Genomic DNA, 18,958 nt, shown 5'->3' on the forward strand with positions numbered 1-18,958 from the left:
TCTCTTTAATGCCACTTGTGGTGACGAGAATATTTTTGTTTGTTTGTGTTGATGAGTAATTGTAGACATTTCCAAATTGTGTTCCTTAAACAAAACATGACAATAATGATGTCATATGCATACCAGGAAAAGAAAAAGAATGGTTCTAAATTATGATTTCAGTCTCATTTCTGAAACCTGTCCTCTCAGTCATTCCGTTTCACTCTCTTCTTACTCTTGTCTTACGCATCTCAAGCTTTTGCCCGCTTCAGGCTGATTCAACAAAATTCACTTAGCTATCAACTTTATTGGATTATCTTGTGCTTGAGATGGCATCTTTGGACAGGCAAACGTAGAGTCGAGCATCTTCAACAGAGATAAACCTTCCGCTCTCTTCTTAGCCATCTTGCTAATCATTTTAAAATCCCACAATTTTGCATTTTGGAAAATCCATTCCAAATTGGCAGATGGGCTTTTTTAAATGGTGTTTGGTTCAAGGAGCCATGTTTTCTTGAATACCTAATGTCTGTATGTCACCAGAGTCAAATGCCCCCGTCGTTATTACCATTGTTTAGTTACCAATTTCTAATTAGTTTCTTCCCTCTGTTCCTAGTGGAGGCAACAATTGGATCAGTAGTGTGTTTATATTTTTTATGCCTGAGCTCCATTCCAATATTAAAAATGTTTTTGCATGCCGGTTTTATTTGTTTTGCTCACATTGTTTACTATATTCTGGCAAGGCGTGACATTTTCATGTTAGGATAACAGCACCGAGGGAATCGAAGGTGTTGCGTGATGTAATTGAAGCGATGCTATTCAGTGATAACATCCAGTTGGAGTAGGCGTCGTGTTTATGCCGCTGCATACGTTCTACATTTGGCGTAATCTTTTTCACGTGATAGCAATTTTAAACCGCTGATAGAATCCCACGTTTGACCTTAAGCCGGTGATTCCCAACCACTGTGTGCTACGAAGGATAATCAAATGTCCTGTGGGAAATTTGCCACATCATTTTTCCTCAAATTATCATTCATACTAATCTTGTTCTCCATCTACTGTACTCCACTGACGTGAAGTCACCAAATATTGATGAGCAGCCAAGAATAAAGGGTTCATGGATAGCCCCATTACGTGCAGCTTCAAATCACTTTCGACTTGATGAGGTTTTGAATCCATGTGTTCCAGCGTGGCACTGCTACAATAAACATGTTGGATGAGTTAGATGGACGACCTTGCGTCTTGCACAATGACGGAACTGCTCGCCGGGCTGTCATCTGGCAGCTTGACTGCGGTTTGAATGTGGTCGTCTCTGGAGCCTCTCCCTGTACTTTCTCTGGTTTATCATGTCCAGATAACTTTTCTGAGAGACGTGCTTGTAGTCAATAGCGTCTGTGGTGTCATTCAACGCCTGTCATTTGGCTCTCAAATGAAACACATTCAACTTGTGGAGGTTTTAGGAAAACCTGAAATCTCGATGGCTGTTTTACTTTCCCCTTCAAGGGGTTCAGTGAGTAACAGTGATTGGTTTAAAATTGCAACCTGTTGAGTGTTGACAAGGAAAGTACCGTTGGCCTGGCTCACTCAAAATTCTGATATCCTTTAAACAATCCAGTGATTTCCTACCGAGGTTAGGAGTCTTTTTTTATATTGTCAATTACCATTTGTGACATAAGGAACTAATTCCTTTTGCTCAAATGTGAAACTGTCAGCGTTACAAACTTATCTCTTGTATTTATTTTGCTTTGGACCTTGACTTGCTTGGCTGCGGAATCTTGTCTTGGATCGTGAAAATGATTGTCGTTCTGACTATGACTCAGAATTCCCTGGAAGGTCAGAAATTCCTAAAGGTAAAGATTGATTGGAAATTGCATTGAGTAAGGATCATCAAAATAAAATATAACTACGTATTTAGCCTCCTATTTTTGGGGGAACGAGAAAAAACTGGTAATCAAGGTCCTTTTAATAGCTCACCACACTTGTGATGACAGACCAGTCTTCTTATTATGGGAACGGTAGGAGTCCATTGATCCGGTTTTGCCACCCTGGCGTGCGTGCTGCTAATCCTAATGAAGCCGCATCCATCCAACAGACAAAACAATTAGGAGCTTTTATTCTTTAAACACAAGATAATGATTCATTCTAAGCTCTATACCATCTCCCATTGCCAGTCATAAGCATGACACGTTTCACTTTCCGAACATAGAATAAACACTGTGCCTCACGCATCTCTTGCATCTTCTTGTCCAAAGTGAGAGGGACAGTATGTGTTGGTAAGCACTCATTAAAATGAATAGCGGTAATCAAACCGCAAAGCAATTAGTCTCGGCTGAGCGGACAAAGTGTAGCGCACCGTTAGTTACGTACGCCATCACCATGACGTCCATCAGCTGTCCCTGCAAAGTCACGGGACTGAGGAGTGCTCCATTTTGTACAGGCTACCGGCTGATTACTTCAGGGCCTGGAGCAAGGTTGTGTTACTTATTCTTAATTAATTGAGGTGTTTTGTAATTAGTGCCGGTTGAAAATCATAAAATTATACTGTAAATTGTTTTTTCAAATGTAAGTGACATTGCGGTATTTGTAAAAAAAAAAAAAAAAACACACACACACATATATATTCACATAATTCATTTTACAGTGAATCTGTAAATTTCTTATGATTTTGTGTTTTAGTATAAGAGTCCAGGTGGACCCTGGCTAGCGCTGCGTCTTTGCTGCCAAAAAGACCTTGCTCCGTCTTATATTGCTTTCATTGAAGGACGGGCCTGACAACCACGGTTTTAGTGACGTTGGAAGGATGCCTGGGGAGAAGTGAGTCATTTACAACATGTAACAAATCCACTGGCAAAGACAGCTAAAATTCATTTTTAGAACATTGTAGACAGAGAAATCTGGGGGTAATTTAAAATGCTACATTTTCAGAACTGTGATAGAGAAAAGAAATATTCCCTTTGTGAAAGGGACTGTCTGTATTAGGGAAGTTATCAATTCACCTTGTAAATAAGACAATATGGAACCTATATGGAATGTGAATTGTTACTCTTCCATCCGATTCCTGTATTATATGATGGAAAAGTCAAAAGGAAAATTCATTCTAAAGACAGTTGATAGTTATAGGCCTTTCATCAACCGGTTTTTTTCCACGATGGTCCGGGCAGCTGTTGCGTCGTACTTTTTTCTGAATTTCGACGATTGACCCTGTTGTCATTTTTCAAGTGCTTTGTTTTTGACAAAATAAGAACTATTTTTTTTTCTCTCCTCACACACTCGCCCCAATTCTGAATACAAAGACATTGTTATATTATTTAAAAATCACATTTTATCTTACAATATTAAACCGGAGACGGTGAGAACAGCAAAACTGTCATATGAAGTTGAGCAACAATCCCCCTCCTCCTCCTGATATATTATTACCGTCATTCCCACAAAGCTGCCTCAAAGCTTCTTGAGCATGGACATCACGCAGGCCCGTGTGAGTTGGCACGGCAACAGGCTGTCTGTCCATTTGGGTCAGCTTCAAGTGGGTAACTGCCACTTAACCCCACTAAGTCTTTTTTTGATCAAGATAATCAGCCTCTTTTTCACTGACACTTGTTTTTGACATGATGTAGTCAGTCCCGCGAGTTAAGAGGTGAAGTTGAAGTCTTGTCGAATTAGCCAGCTTTTACCCTCCTAAGGCTTAGCAAATATTTTCAAGCCAAACTTACATGATAAGACTTGACTTTTCATTCTGTTCCTAGCTCCGAAGGCTTGCAAAGATGCCCATTCAGCTTTTTTTCTTTTTTTTCTTAAACCTCAGCGTTAACAGGAAAGCCACAGTGACGGACATTTATAGTTGCCGTTATGACCCTTGTGGCACATTTTGGAGCTGACCAATGACAACCTGCTGGGCTGCCCTGCCATAATTCGCAAAATTGGTTTAAAACATGATGAACGGCTGCGGAACAAAATAGGAACGGGATTCTTTCTTATTTGTGTGGTGGGTACAGCGGGGCGGCCTGGGAAATCAGCCAGACCCTAATTGCTGCCGCAGACCCCCATTTAGACGATTGGAAGGCTCAAACAAATAGCGATAAAATATGTATCTTGCAACATTGGCTTCTGGATTTAATGATTAGTAATATTGTGACAATAATAAATAATTTACAGCGCTCTGTGATTGTGAGTGGAATAATGTAGTCCTATTTTTGAAATCTATGAGATAGACGTTGTCTGTGGGGGTGTTTTTGTATTTTTAACTTTGCAATTTATATGAAAGGCAAAACATAAAATAAAATGAGGTTTCATTGCAGCATTGGCAGGAAACATTAATTACGATACAGTTTTAATTGAAGCACATGAAAGCAACAAAGATTTTTCATTGTTTTGTAATGTAATGAACATTTTCTTATTGAGTAATATCTGTACTGCCTTTAGTTGAAGATTTCTGCTGTTTTCCTGTTTGAAAATTCTCCTCCTTGAACTGTCCCCTTTTCAGATATTAAATCATTTTTTTTCACGTCCGTTTATTGGACTGCAATGAAAAAAAGTTTCTTTTGTCCAAAGCCCCGAACGTGAGCGAAACTCTTGAGGAAGCAGAACCTTGCTTCTCTACGCTCGGTCTGGGATTTATAGCCGGTATAAAGAAAATTTACTACAAGAATCATTTTGCGAGAGCATTTTCCTAAGAAGTGTCAAGCCTTGCTCTCGGCCGCTCCGCCCATCCATTTCATTAAGTCCAAAGACAGCCGCAGAAGTCTGAAGCCTCGTCCGTCACCTCCTCCTCCTTCTCTTGCTGCCGTTTTTATGTTTTCAACCTCTCGCTGGACCTTCAGCCGCTTTCCCTTTTCTGCGTGTCATGCTTCTCTTCTCTCCCAAATTCCCTTGCTTCTTTTGTACATCCAGACGGCCGTGTAATTGTTGGCCTGTCGTGTGAAGGGCCCAATGAGACGAGGCCTTGCGGTGGTGGGCGCCGTCCTTGTGTACCTTCCCCGAGCGCCATTATGCTTTTGTCCCTGTTCCGTTTTTGCGTTCTTGCTGAAGAGAAACGCTACACTTGTTGTTTGCCTGCTTTCTTTGCGATGATTTCATAACCTGGCTATGCGCATATCAACATAACCTTATCTTCAAAATACACTCTAACAACAAACTGGAAACACTGAAAATCTCCAAGCGCATCGGAATCGTTATGAAAACGGAAATCCAACCGAACCCGAGGGAAATATCCCAAGGAAATAAATTTCGACACGATGTTCGGTTGTAAATAGGGAATTAAAACAAAGAAAATGAGTTCTCCCAATCAGAATCAGACGTGGAGCTCATTCACATCCTAATTTTGCTTAGGTTTGTTAGCCACTTTGTGATTTTAATAGACTATCCCAAATCCCTACTAGATATATTTCCCTTGAACTACCTTACGCATTTGTACCTTCCAAATGCCTTTAAATTTCTACTTCAAGTAAAGTGCATACATGTTGAAGTTATTTCTCATGTGGATGAATTTGACGGACAGATTCAGCAAGGCCACTTATCAAGATGCACTTATCACATTCTAATACATAAAATGTATAACTTCACAAGTGACAAAGTGCCTCCCAAGCCGACATTTTTCTGTGAACTAAACCGTGTTTAATTTCCGCTTGTGTGGAAATGTAGAAGTAAGATCAAGTGACATTTATGCTGCCCCACAAGCTATTTGTGCCGACAGCGTGGTGACACTCGGTGACCCCCTCGGTGAGGCTCGCCACCTTGCTTCTGTCGCCTGCCGCCTGCACCAATTACTCGAACGTTCCTTAGGTTGTCATGGAAACTCTGATATTGTCGTTTTTGTCCGCAAAATGAGACTGAGGTGAAAATTAGCTGACAACATATGTCATGTAAATGACATCTTTATTGTTTTATACACCACCAAACGTCTTGTTTTCCCAATTCACTTTTAATCCAAACTGCACCCAAACTGATAAAGTATCTGCGTTTTAGTATCGCAGCATATTTAGTGATCCGATTGACGACATAGAATATCAGCACCATACTAAGATTGGCGTCAGTATTGCTACACTGCTAATCCCAACCTTTGTCCATTATTCAAAGCCAGCGGATCACTAATTCATGTCAGCTGACATCGGTGGGAATGGGTGGGCGAGCATTTGTTGCATGCCGCGGCTCTTTCATGTGGCTTGACCTGCCGACTCCTGACCGCCGCTTTCTCCTGAATTTATCCTTCCTCCATTTCATTCGTGCTCACTCTCACCTTTTTAATGCTATTTTTTTTTCTCCTCTTCCTCTCCCGTTGCTCTCTTACTGTTGTTCCCTTTAGCCACCGAATGGAAATTCCAACTTGCGCTCTTTCCCGCTGTGCTGTCTTTCCATCTTCTCCGGCTCCCACTCCTCAGTCACTGATGTCTGATCTAATTGCTTTTGCGGTGACCCTCGGGACCCCGGGAGCACAGAGTAACAAGCTCCCACTGGATGCAACTGTGGCTCGGCCACCGTCGCTGCATTCCTAAATCTCTCCTTTCTTCTCATCCCTTTGTTGGCGGGCTCTCTCTGGCGCATTTATTTATTAGCAGCTCCAATGCAGCTGCCCCCGAGACACGCGGCTCGGTATTTCGGCTCAGCTGGCTCCAGCGTGGGCCTGTTATCGTACATTGGTGGGTCGGGCTTGTCAGGTATTTTTCTGTCTTTAAAGACCATGGCCATAGAAAATCTTAAATTTAAAAAGACGATTTATACGGATGCTTAAATACAGTATCGCCAGCCAATGTCTAAAGGGCAGCAAAATAAGTATTTTTTTTTAACCAAATGTGAATAAATCAGTGACTGTACAAAAGAAAGCCTTTTTATTTTTAACCAAATGTGTATAAATCAGTGACTGTACAAAAGAAAACCGTATCAGAATAAAAAAAAGGGACAAACATAAACAGGACAAAATGGGAAGACAGAATAGAAAGCATGGCCTGATAACATTGAAAAGCCTCCCTGGACCTCGGCAACTGGAATGTAATAGAAAAAGGGAAATATAAAGATGCAGCCCAGTGAACTAAAGCAGATAGGCCAGTGCACATTTGAACAGCTTTGGCTTTGCCTTGAAAATAAGAATTTTAGAAATATGCTACACATTTGAACTTTACTCACACATCTGTCTCTCCCTGATTCCACAATGCAATATGTCACACATGGAAGGGCGGCGCTTACAAGCCCAGCCTTTAGAATCCCATCTTTCAAAAGGAAATGTTTCTTTATTAGATTCCCAGTTGATTTCAGTTCACTAGAAACTATAGTAAGCATGCAAATTTTTGCTTGCCCTGTGGCCAGATGAAGATGAGTAGTCCTGGAACATACACAATGCAGTTCCAGCTAAGCAAAGCTGTCAGTCAAAGCGTCCAACTTTTTTTTTTTATGTTATTGACTAATACATTACTGCATTACTATTCAGTTTAGTAAATATGAAAGTCACAATTTGTTACTGTAGCAATGATGATAATCAGCTGGCACAAAGCAAACTGCCACTTAGCATTTATCATCAAGTCGCCATTATTTGCCTCTCGATTGCTGCAGTGAATGATTTTTGACAACACTTGAATACGTATTTTTTTAATCACTGTTTTGCCTCACGTGTATGTGGCCCAAAACGAAGAATTAGTAAATAATAAAATACAGGAGGACACTCGATTCTAAGATAAGGACACAACTACTTCATTAGCATTATAGCATTAATGGCCACACACGGGCTTGATTATTTCACAATTTGTTGACTCAAAATATCGCTTGAACAGTCCCTGTCAGACAAAATAAAGATCTCAAAAACAAATGCACCAAGTCACAAGACAAAAAAATAATAATTCAAGAACAAATGAGAAACAAAGTTGAGTGAAGTCCATCAATCTGGAAAAAATTATAAATCAATTTCCAAGGCTTTGGGAAACATGGCCATTATTCACAAATGGGAGAAAATTGGGAACAGGGTGAAACTACCCTGGAGGGGGCAGCCAACCAAAATTACTCCAAGACTGCAACAACAACCCATCCAGAGGTCAAAGAAAAAAAAATAGATTGTCACCCAAAAGCATTGAATCATCTTTGAATAGACAAATACCTCGACTGTATTTTTCCCTTCTCACATGGAAAAGGCGTTTTTTTTTTTTGTCTTCTTGGGCGTCTGTTAATTTGAATGTGTGAGCGGTGTGTTTTCCCTCTTCGGCTCATACATATTTATGAGAGAACACCAGCATAACGATCAAAACATTTTCTGCTGAAGGTTAATAGGTCAAACGTGTTGATCAAAATCCCGTTGTAGCACACACACTTCTCATTAGAGACATTTAAAGAGAATTGCTTGATACACACACTCTGATCTTCCCCTTGGCCCTCCCTAGTGTATACTTTCATTTTACCTTTACACACACACACACACACACACACACACACACACACACACACACACACACACACACACACACACACACACACACACACTGCTTCTGTGGGCTCGCCAGTGTGCTGAATGTAGATCACCCTCTTTGAAGTGAACAAGTATGTGTGTGTGCATGCACGTGCATGCGTGCACTCACTTGCCGACACGTGCACGTCTGTTCCAGTTGTTCCATCGCATTAATTTAATCAGATCAGGTGTTAAATAATGAATGGCGGAATATGTGACCCCCAGATGTTCTTTTTAACCTCAACTGCTGAAGAATCCCATGCACCCCGCCCCCCCCCCCCTCTCTCCAAGCACATAACTGGGCGTAGCGGATGGCCTGCTTGCAGATGCTTTAAATATTCTTTCTTTGCTTTGCTTTAGGTGCGTGGAAATCATCGCCAAGGAGGGGAGGAGCCTGAAGGAGCTCTATCTGGTCTCCTGTAAAATCACAGACCACGGTAGGCTACTTTCCCCTCGCCGTCCCTTTGCTGCCGCCGGCCTCCGACATCATTATCGTAACCGTTATTACCCGCCGACACCGCGCGATCCGGGGTTCATTTTTACTTTTACAGCTTGGCCCACGTGAGGCTCGCAAACAGTAAAATTATGATTGAAAAGTTTTATGCAGGACGGTGTCGGATCTCCTCTGTGGTCCCCTCCTACTTGCTTCCCACTGCAGTTGCAGCATGAAACTTTTAAGTGCAGTTTTGGAAATCGGCATCGCCGAGGCACCTTTTTCATGAAGTACATTAGCAGTTTGGTATTGTGGGAACTGGAATCAATGCAAATCTGTTTGTCCTTGAACACATTTTTTTTCGGGGGGTCATATTTATATATCCCCCCTCCTCCTTTCACTCAGCCATTTTGCATTCCCATAGTAGCAAACAGCTAAATAAATGGTGTAGTTTCTCAGATATGTATAAATTTGTTAGTATCCCCACTGTTATTTCAGCGGCATAAATTCATTTCTAAATTATATTATAATCATTTTTGGTTAGCATAGTGACACTTGGCTTTGTTCATTCTAGTTTCCTTCTTAACTAAAACAAACACACAACTTTGCTGATATTTATAGACACACTTTATTACTGTCTGGAACCGAAAATAGAAGAAAAATATGGAGTCGATGCGTATCTTTTGCAGCGATAACAGCTTCCACTTATCTGGGAAGACTTTCGACCAGATGTTGGAGTGCGTCCGTGGGAACGTGTCTGTGGGAATTGTTGTCCATTCGCAAGCTCCTTCTGAGTCGCACTTACTGTTTTAATTCATATCATGACCAAACACATCCAGCTTGACTTTATAGCGCTTGCTTTGTCATGACTGAGCGGTGAGGGGCCTTCCTGCGATACACGATAGCAAGGCGACACGGGGGGATGGTGTGCAGCAATAGTAGGAATATCGTCTTCCGGGTGTTGCTTGTTGTGTCCTCCGTGTAGCCACAGGGTGGCGACCCGGCTGATTACTCGACAACACGGTGACTCGCGTGAGTTACCGTGGCAATAATCACCTTGGCCTTCCTGAACCTAAACCTCCAAAAGCGTGGGCGTGCGTCCTGTGTGGGTTGACGAATGACTCCCACATCCTTAAAGTACATTGAAGCTGCAGCAGCTTGCTCAGTCAGCCGCCCTTTTCGCTCTCCGTCTCTAATCCCTTCGAACAAGATGAATTGGTGATATCTGATCTTCTTCCTTGGCTAATGACCCCTTTGGCCCTAGCAAGCGTGGCCTTGTTGTTTTTTTGCATGTCCATCCACAGTCACAGAGCTTGCTGCTGTAGGCGCTGCGAAAATGATTGGTGGGTTTCCTGCTTCAGTCGCTGATAAATTGAATAACAGAAATGAGATTTTACATCTGCCAAGCTGCTCCCTCCTTGTTTGCTGCTCCCTACTTTTTTTTTCCCCAGCTCATCTCCTGTGCTAATTATTTTTATTAATGGCTTCTCTGAGTGCATTTGAGATGTCCGCAAGCTTCTTACATTTGCTTTGTAGCCTTTTCCAAGCGTCGACTTCCTGTGTCAGTTGATCGCAGGCTGGAGAGAAACGCGGAGACATTGTTAGATGACGCCAGCAGAAAGCTACGAAACATGTAATCTTAGCCCGGCTGCAGATGGTTCTTAGCGATTATTTCGCAAGGAATAAATGGAAAAGTCAAGACAGAGCCTTTTTGGGAGGTAATGATCTTGCTGAAAGCCCTATTAGTGGCATGAAAACAGCCTTCTTCCATGCTGGCTCCCATTCGTCAAAAACATGCAAACCAATTAGTATGAATGTGACTTTATGTTGCAATCTGGGCAGCCTTGTTAAACACGTGCATTCTGGGATTGACTTCTTCTGAAATCTAACCTCTAATTTCTTTGTCGTTGTCGTTCTTTCAAAAAAAGAGTGCTACTCATGTTTCCACATGTGTTTTTGGGCTCATATTTTCTGGAATCATTTGAATACACACCCGACCCCCATCGGCAAGTTTTTCCCTTCAGTCATGCATGTGGTCTTTTAGTTCTGAGCACTTTATCGTGATGACTTCCCGTTTCTCTCTGTGTCAGGCCACTGATGGCACCGTCAGCTTTTACTTTGTAGAAATCAGTCAAGTGCGCGTGAGACATATTTTCTCATCACTCCTTGGGGCAGTTATTATTGAGCCCTAATGAGAGCTGCCTAGCAACAAGTGACCATGCAATTGTGACATCACAGGAATAATAATAATAAACTAGAATTTGTCTTTATTCTACTTTGAGTTAAAATGTTAGAAAGAGTTGCAGAACCAGAATACTAAGAAAAAATAAGCTTTTATTTGTAGGGTTCAAAACATTGGTCAACCTTTGTCTTTTGATTGTGTAATAATAATGTGTATAAATAGTTTATTGTGTGCCTTTTAAGTTTTTATTTATTTACTTATCTTGCCTATAGTTATTTATTTTCCACACACACCATCATTTGCATTTGAAATAAAAGCACCACATCATCAGTTCGAAAGCCGATCCTGATGAGGAAACCTGCTGGGCCGCTCTCTCTTTCAGCGCTAATCATACCTCAGCAAGTGAGACCCCGGCACAAGCCGAGACCCGCTGTGTCATCTGGAACCACTACAGTATTACACTCAATTGTTTGTATGACTAGCATTCATGCGCATCCACGTGTGTGCGCTATGTATTCGTCTCAGCGCACTCATCCACAGTTGCCCACCTGCTTTATGCGAGGGGAGGGGTACAAAAAGAGCGACCTCGCCACCTCTGTTCTTTACATATGGTAATTCCTTTTCACCCGCATGGCTGCCGACAACCTCTTAGCTTGTCAGTCGCGGCCTCTCATGTACGTCTGTGCGAATGCAAGATGGAGTGAAGCACCTGTGGGAGAAGCCATGAATGAGAGAAAAGAAACCTGCGAGGCTCTTGGAAAAGTGGGAATAATTACATTGCGCTCGCAGAGAGCTGTAACACAAAGTCCCTTATAAATCCTTTTTCATTTCTCGTATTGACACAGTGACACCACCACCATCTGGAGACTTTCTAATTGTAGGATTCACCTTTCAATCTATAAGGTCTCTTTGTTGTATAAAAGTGAGTCACCATATATTTGTCAAACTGCGTTGCTCAAATCAAAGGCACTCGCTAGGCTAACATTTGTATAGTATGTTTTGTATTTCTGATTGTACCGCTTAATAGTTACCCCAAAAATGCCTGTCAAAATAAGGTTCTTTTCCAAAGCTGGTTCTCGGGTTTGTTTTCGATCGAGGTTCTGAATCTGCGGCGACGGACGTAACCCACATTTGTCCGTGAATTGGAAAACGGCGCTGTCTCGGACTAACCTGCCATCTTGGGCCGCATGACTACATGTTCTTAATTGCTGTGTCAACTAGATTTTTTGCACGCTGTTCATGACCGCGAATCCACATATGTTGTTTCCGTCAGAAATCAGGGCTCCTTGTAATTACCACCTGTCTGTGACAAACCCAAAATGGGTCCGCAACCCCCTTGTGTGAGTTGAGAATGCCCTTCCCAGTTTTTACTGTAAAGCATTTTGACATCATATTCACTTGCGTCTCTCCAATATGCAGTCTAAGAACCAAATTACCACTTCAGGTGAAATTTACAGTGGATCTGTTTTGTTTTTTTGTATTGATGATCACGCTTTGTCTCCCTTTCCGTCTTTCATCACTCGCTTTCATCAGAGGCGGTTTCTTCTAAATGGCCCGAACAATGATAGATGACATTCTTAGCCACGCCTCTTTGGTCAGGAAAGCTCAAGAATGAAATATTGTTCTGTATGCATGTGTCATACAGTATGTGTGTTACTTATTATAGCTCGAGGCTAAGCTAATGTATTGTTTGATTGATTGAACGACACAAAAAGTCAATACCAGGGTATTTTCGTGTTTTGTCTTCCTTGCTTGGATGGCCTGAGAAGTTGATGAGAAAACAAAAGCGCTGATCCACTGCCATGCTTTAATTTAAATACGTTGTTAATGTAAATGTAGCATTTTAGATTCAATGTTTTTGTGCAGGTGTTTGTTTTTTTTTGTTTGGCATGCGGTTATCATAGAATATGTGAGGACGCGTAATGAAAATGTTGATTTAAGGACGTGATGCTTATAGTATTTCCTCAACGGTGTGCTTAAAACACTGCGGCCGTCTCTCTTTGAGCTTTTACGTCCTGTCATGTTTCACCGTTGTTCCTTCTGTCTCATTTGTTTACAATGCAGTTGTTCGCCGGCGTGCAATGAAAGCGCCGTGAAACATGATGTAAACTCGGATAGCATAATGGCTTGTTTGCCCTGCTTTCGTGCGGGCTTTCAGTTGGTAAATAATGTAACTCTCAAAAGCAGTCGATTAAAATGTGGGCGAGCGGCGCGGCAGATTTATGCTGTCTTCTAAGGGGAGCGGGTCAATAGACAATCTGTGTCTGTATCACTGCTGCAGGGGTGGTTGCGTGTGTAATTGCGTGTGTTCTGGATTAAAAATAAAAAGAACTTTCTTGGCTTCTCACTAATGTTTTGGTGGCTCCATCAATTTTAATGACCTTTAGTATCTATAGAGACAGACTGGATTTTTTTTTTTGTATAGTTTATATGCAGGAAATAATTTATCCATAATTTAAGATGCTAGAGACTTTGACATAGATTTTTTTTTATAATCTTGGATATAAAAAAAAAAGTTTTCTGCAACTCCATTGGAAAACCGAATGACCATTAATCAGAACCCCCTGTTTGTCAAAATGCAAAGTTTATTAAAGCATCGAGTGGCTGACCCGTGAGGATGTCGGTGCTCGGGAACCCTAGAAAGCTGGAGTTTGAATAACCGCAGGGTAAAAAACATTTAGCGACATGACCCCTACTCAAGGGTATAATAATTCCGCTTCCATAGGCTGGGTTTATATATTTCCCATTTCCTTACATCAATGTGCTGCTATTTGCGCATGGGCGAGCGGTGCGAAGAGGTGGAAATTGAATTAGTTTCCATATATTGTCCTCCCCGCTTCTCACTCCACCTTAAGCTTTCGCAGCTATATCTGTTTGCCTCATGGAGGGGCGGGGGGAGGGAGGGAGAGGGATGAAGATGGGCCGTGTGGGTTCCAGGCTTGCCAAAGCTGTTACCATTTTACCGTTCATACGTTTAGCACTGTTCCGTTCAATCCTACGCATGAGTGTCTCCATGCATGTGATGTAAACAATGGCCGTAATGTTTGTGGCAGTGCAGGGCCTTCCTAACCATGAGCCCCCACGTGCGTTGGCCAGGGCTTGCATGATATAGCAGCTCAATTTGTTCTCCCCACGCTGTCTTCTGGCTCACTCACTCACTTCCTGTCAGCTCCTAATAACGCTGCGCTGTAAAAATCTGCCCGTGGGACTCAATAACACAAAGTGTCCCTGTTATTGTTTCTCATAAGGTTTTTTTTATTTTTTTTGCTTTTGTTAGGGAAGTGAAGTAGAGGTTGCGTTTTTGTTAATAGGTTTTTTTTGTCCCCCATCCCCTGATTAGCTCCTGCGACCTCACATGCTCGCTTCGCCTCCAGGCAGGTGTAAAAGTGTCGTAATGACTTTGCGGTTTTGTCGTCTTTCTGTGGTGATCTCCTTTTTGTTTCCTAGCGTCTTCTTACCTCGCCATCTCACTCTCTCGTCTCCCGCCTCCTCCTTTCTTGCAGGTGCGAATGGAGCTGTCCTCCAGGTTACGAGAGTGTTGATGTGTGTTGGTGGCCACATTTAGGAGTGTTTAATAGTTAAAGCACCCAGTTGCCTGTTCTATATTTAGCTCTGATAATGTTTTACTGAATCCTTTGGTGAGAAAGTCACTTTTTGTCTGTCTGTCTGCCATTATATGACGCACTAGTTGCAAAGTTTGTCCCCACTGTTACCTGAAAGAATCCCAGCCCAAGTATATATAGCTTACCGTATTTTCCGCACTACAAGGCGCACCGGATTATAAGGCGCACCTTCAATGAATGGCCCATTTTATAACTTTGTCCATATATAAGGCGCACCGGATTATCAGGCGCATAGAATAAATAACTCAACATTGCTCAAACGTTAACGCAATCACAATATATTAACACTTGAAATCGTGAAAACAACGATATATCAATAACTCAACGTTGCTCAAACGTTAATATCACACAACACACAAAATAAACACGTAAAGCTTACTTTAAAAGGTTAGTCCTTATCCACGAATCCATATTGGTCCATATATAAGACGCATTGTCGGCTTTTGAGAAAATTGGAGGTTTTTAGGTGCGCCTTATAGTGCGGAAAATACGGTACTATATCAAAGTAAACTATTAGAGTTTCAGTTTACTGTCCTAAATATGTTACTTTAAAGTTGTTTGGTTTTTATGTTAAAGCCCAGCCTCCAAACTTAGCAGAAGGTCACCCTCGGCTTGATTTTTCTGCATGTGTCGAAATTTGTGAGATAATACTGTTGCTAATCCCTCACAAGGTCAGCACTTGTATTGGGTGATTATCCCCCACTGTTTATTCATAATTCCCGCTGATGCCATTTCCTCCTGCTGCCTCTGACCATTGACCTGTCATTTACCGTCTATTGTTGCCTTGTTTTGGGTCCACCTTGGAGGCCGCTGTCCACGCCAGCATCCTCCTCTTTATCTCAGTGGGATTGTCCCTGCTTACAGAAAGCTTATTGAGGGATTTAAATGCAAAGCGTATATCTACTTAAAGGCCATTTTTTGCCTGTTGTGCTCTAATCTCGTCTTTCATCATCTCTCCTTGCGCTCTTGTCATCACCTTGTGGAAAGTCGCTTTTTGACTCTCTCCTACCCACATTGTGTACAGCTTCCCGCTGTTCGTATGACAGCGGAGCTTTAAATCATTCAGGTGACTTGGCAGTGGCAATAATGTGCGGCACATCAGTGCTGTTTGAATATCTTAGCGCGTGACCCTTAAACGTGTTGCTGTTGTAGCAGCAGCAGCTCTGGCAAATAGCTTCAGAGTCAAACAGCGAGCCGCTCATCATTTGATCAAGCGCATTCACGGAGCACCCCCCCGACCCCGACATGTGTTTGTCTATGTACGTGATTGTATGATAAAAGGCTTTTGGAAATTGCTCCTCTTTAAACATAACGCGCAGTGGGGGGTCGTACTCGTGATTTCGTGAAAGACTACGTGTGCTTGACTGGCAGCAAGGTTGTCGCTTCCACCTTGAAGCTGAAATGATTCTTCCGCCAAATTTTTTTTTTTTCCACAGCAGTGACCTTGTTAGTTTGAGATTCACGTGGCCACTTAAATTTTATAACTCGATATTTTTGCGACTCATTTGCCAACCCATATCAAATCAGTTCTTATTTTGGCAGCCATTTTAGTTCTCACCTTTTTTGTAGAAAATATATCTTTTATTTATTTCAGTTGTGCTCCACGAAAACAAATGAAACAGAAGGAAAGATTTGAGTCTTGTTTTAGTTTTTTGACTAATACACAGCATCTCAAGTTCAACACATAATTTTGACACTATACTACTGTATTTATAAAATAAAATAGGTTTTATTATCAAACAAACCAAACAAAAACGTGTTCATGGCTTGCACCTACCCTGTACTTAAGTTTTTTTTTTTTCTTGCTGAGCAATCGCCAAAATTATTCCACTGCATTAAGTTTGCAACGTGATAAATCCTGTTGAGGCAAATTTAATTAATATTGTTCCTGAAAATAAATTAAGTGGTCTAAAAGGACTGCAGGGCTTCAGTGCTTGTTGACTGCTCCTTAATTACTGTACTGTAAGTGTTCAATTTACTAGTTAGCTATAGTAAGATGTTTTTAATTCCTCTCTGACATTCAGATTCATTTTGATTTAATATACTGAATAATTTGTAAAGGTCAGGACTATTGATTCCTCAAGGATATTTTCCAAATGATGTAATTTCATTAAATCTCCCTGTTAAAAGGTTTTACTTCACTCCTCTGGTCTCACTTGTTCCGCCATCTTGCTGCCAGGTCCTCGCCTGGTTTCACCTTTACATATTCTAATCTTTCTCGGCACTCTCCTGCTGTCCTCCCTCCTTGTGTTATCAGTGTGTCCTGTAAAGCTTCATTTACAGAGCAGCCCTAATCAGATGTGTACCAGTGGAGGGCAGTTTGTGAGAGCAGCATGCAGCCTGATAGATAGGACGGCTTATCAGAAGGGGTGCGCGTCTTAAGCTCTCAATTATATGCCTGACGCCCAAACGCACGGCGGAGGCGCATGCATGCATGGTTCCATGCACTTTCTGTGGCTTATGAAGAAGGTTTCTGTTATTCTTGTCAATGTGTATCTGTCTTTCGCAACTCAATCAAGCTTGACCCCCAGTGTTTTTAATTCGAGACCTAACCCTAAGCCTGACTAATGTACAATTTAAGCCTTCCTTTAGTTCTAATGCAGCGTATGTGATTCTGCCCTCCCCGAGAGTGCTCTGATCTGTTGAATGACACCTTAAGGACACAAAAAGAATTGGATGACAATAAATACACATTTTGTTTTTAAAACATCGCTTACGCTAAAGTCAATGTAAAATCCCATTGATGTTAACAGGAAATTAACATTGATTTTGGGAGTGATATTCTTTAAAATAACAAATAATTACACTTAAAATGCTGTCGGAACAGACACTTTTTATTCAGATAGTTATTCATCTAAAGAATTTCACGTAAGAGTCCATGTATAGCTGAATAGACGTCAGTGACAGCTCCTGTCAATACAACACTATCATCATGTAAGATTTGAAAAACCTAAATATACTATATATGTTTTTAACCTTCTGATAGGCATAACGTATACTATTGTATATTGCTAAACCTAGCAAAACAACAATAGGTTCAGTCTTATCATCGCTACAGCTGTCATGCCATAACAAGAAACCTCAGCAAAATCAGTCCGACTTGTAAATGTGTGCAAGCGCTGGCGGTGCAGTACAACTGACAAGGCTGAGATGTGTGTTTTAAATGAATTTCCACGTTCTAAGATGTTGACAAGCTTAAGGTGCTTTGATTGTTCCGCTGGAAAGGTTCCAGAAGGTCAAACTGTTCAACCAAATTAAAGTGTCTGTTACGACTCCATCAAATTATTCATCTTTTGATGCTTTATCATACAACGAAAATACTCAACCTTGGCAGAAGTTGCCATCAACTCATCCTTGTAATAGTATTTCAATAATTTGTCTCTGATTGGAACTTTATAACGTTTCGGGTATTTGAATGTTTTAGCTAATAACCCAGAAGTTGCCTGAGGATGTGTTTCAAGTACTGGATCAGAGGCAGCGGGAATTGTCCTTGAGCACTTTGAGAATGCGCTTGTGGACAGTTAAATGAGACGATCCAGTACTGTAAAGCACAACAAATGTCCTGAAAATGCAGTCCATTAACATTTCACCTGCTATATTAAATGTTAGCATCATCTGCAGGTGAATGCAAAAACAAGGGAGCTTTCTATTCTATTCTCCTTATAAGGCCATTTAGAATTTGTAGAAACGAGATGCAAGGTTTAAATCAAATGAAGCATGAATAGGTTGCGACAGTTCACAGATGATTCAAATTTTGAATTTCACCCAAACGGCTGCTGACTGTCGGCCACAAATGAAAAGTTTTCGCAGACGCCAGTGCACTACGTTACAGTTTGGCCATGGAGTGCCGTGTATGAGGAACACAGCTTGACCTTGCTTTTCTGCTCTGCCGTTACCCAAGTCTCCAGTGCTGACAGCCATATGATATTTCTAACCACTTAAAATATGGCTACGTCTTGACCTGTAAAATCTGACCGCCCCTTTAAATCATTTTACTGCCCATAAGAAAGCTTCTTACAACCGGGGGAAGGTTGTGTCTCAAAGCCTCAAGGGGATGTGACCAGTCCTTGCTTAAGTAATCATCAGCATCATCATTACCAATATTTTCTGACCTTTATGAAATGATGAAATACCATTATGAAATAGGGGATGTGAGACTTTTTTATTTTAATTGGACTAATGCCATAATGGCCATCTCAGCTCTGCCCGCTTAAGTTAAGCCTGGTTAAACGCATCGGTCTGAACAAGACAACAATGCTTTAAATAGGTGACTGAGGCTAGCAAATGCGCTACAGAGCGTTGGCGTGTGTTTATTTTTATCA

The 18,958-nt window shown here is 41.5% G+C and overlaps 1 protein-coding gene across 3 annotated transcripts in view; it reads left to right on the plus strand.

The window, feature by feature from the left end:
* fbxl17 (F-box and leucine-rich repeat protein 17) overlaps positions 1–18,958 on the plus strand; it is a 146,780-nt gene that overhangs the window by 90,264 nt on the left and 37,558 nt on the right. For all 3 annotated transcript variants that reach the window (XR_005098725.1, XM_037258431.1, XM_037258432.1), the window contains one exon: positions 8,759–8,835. Coding sequence is in view for 2 of the 3 variants with exons in the window: in XM_037258431.1 (XP_037114326.1) it covers positions 8,759–8,835 (77 nt within the window). In the remaining variant the exon portion in view is untranslated. The remainder of the gene's footprint in view (positions 1–8,758; positions 8,836–18,958) is intronic.

The sequence above is a fragment of the Syngnathus acus genome, chromosome 9 (genome assembly GCF_901709675.1).
Source record: "Syngnathus acus chromosome 9, fSynAcu1.2, whole genome shotgun sequence".
NCBI lineage: Eukaryota > Metazoa > Chordata > Actinopteri > Syngnathiformes > Syngnathidae > Syngnathus > Syngnathus acus.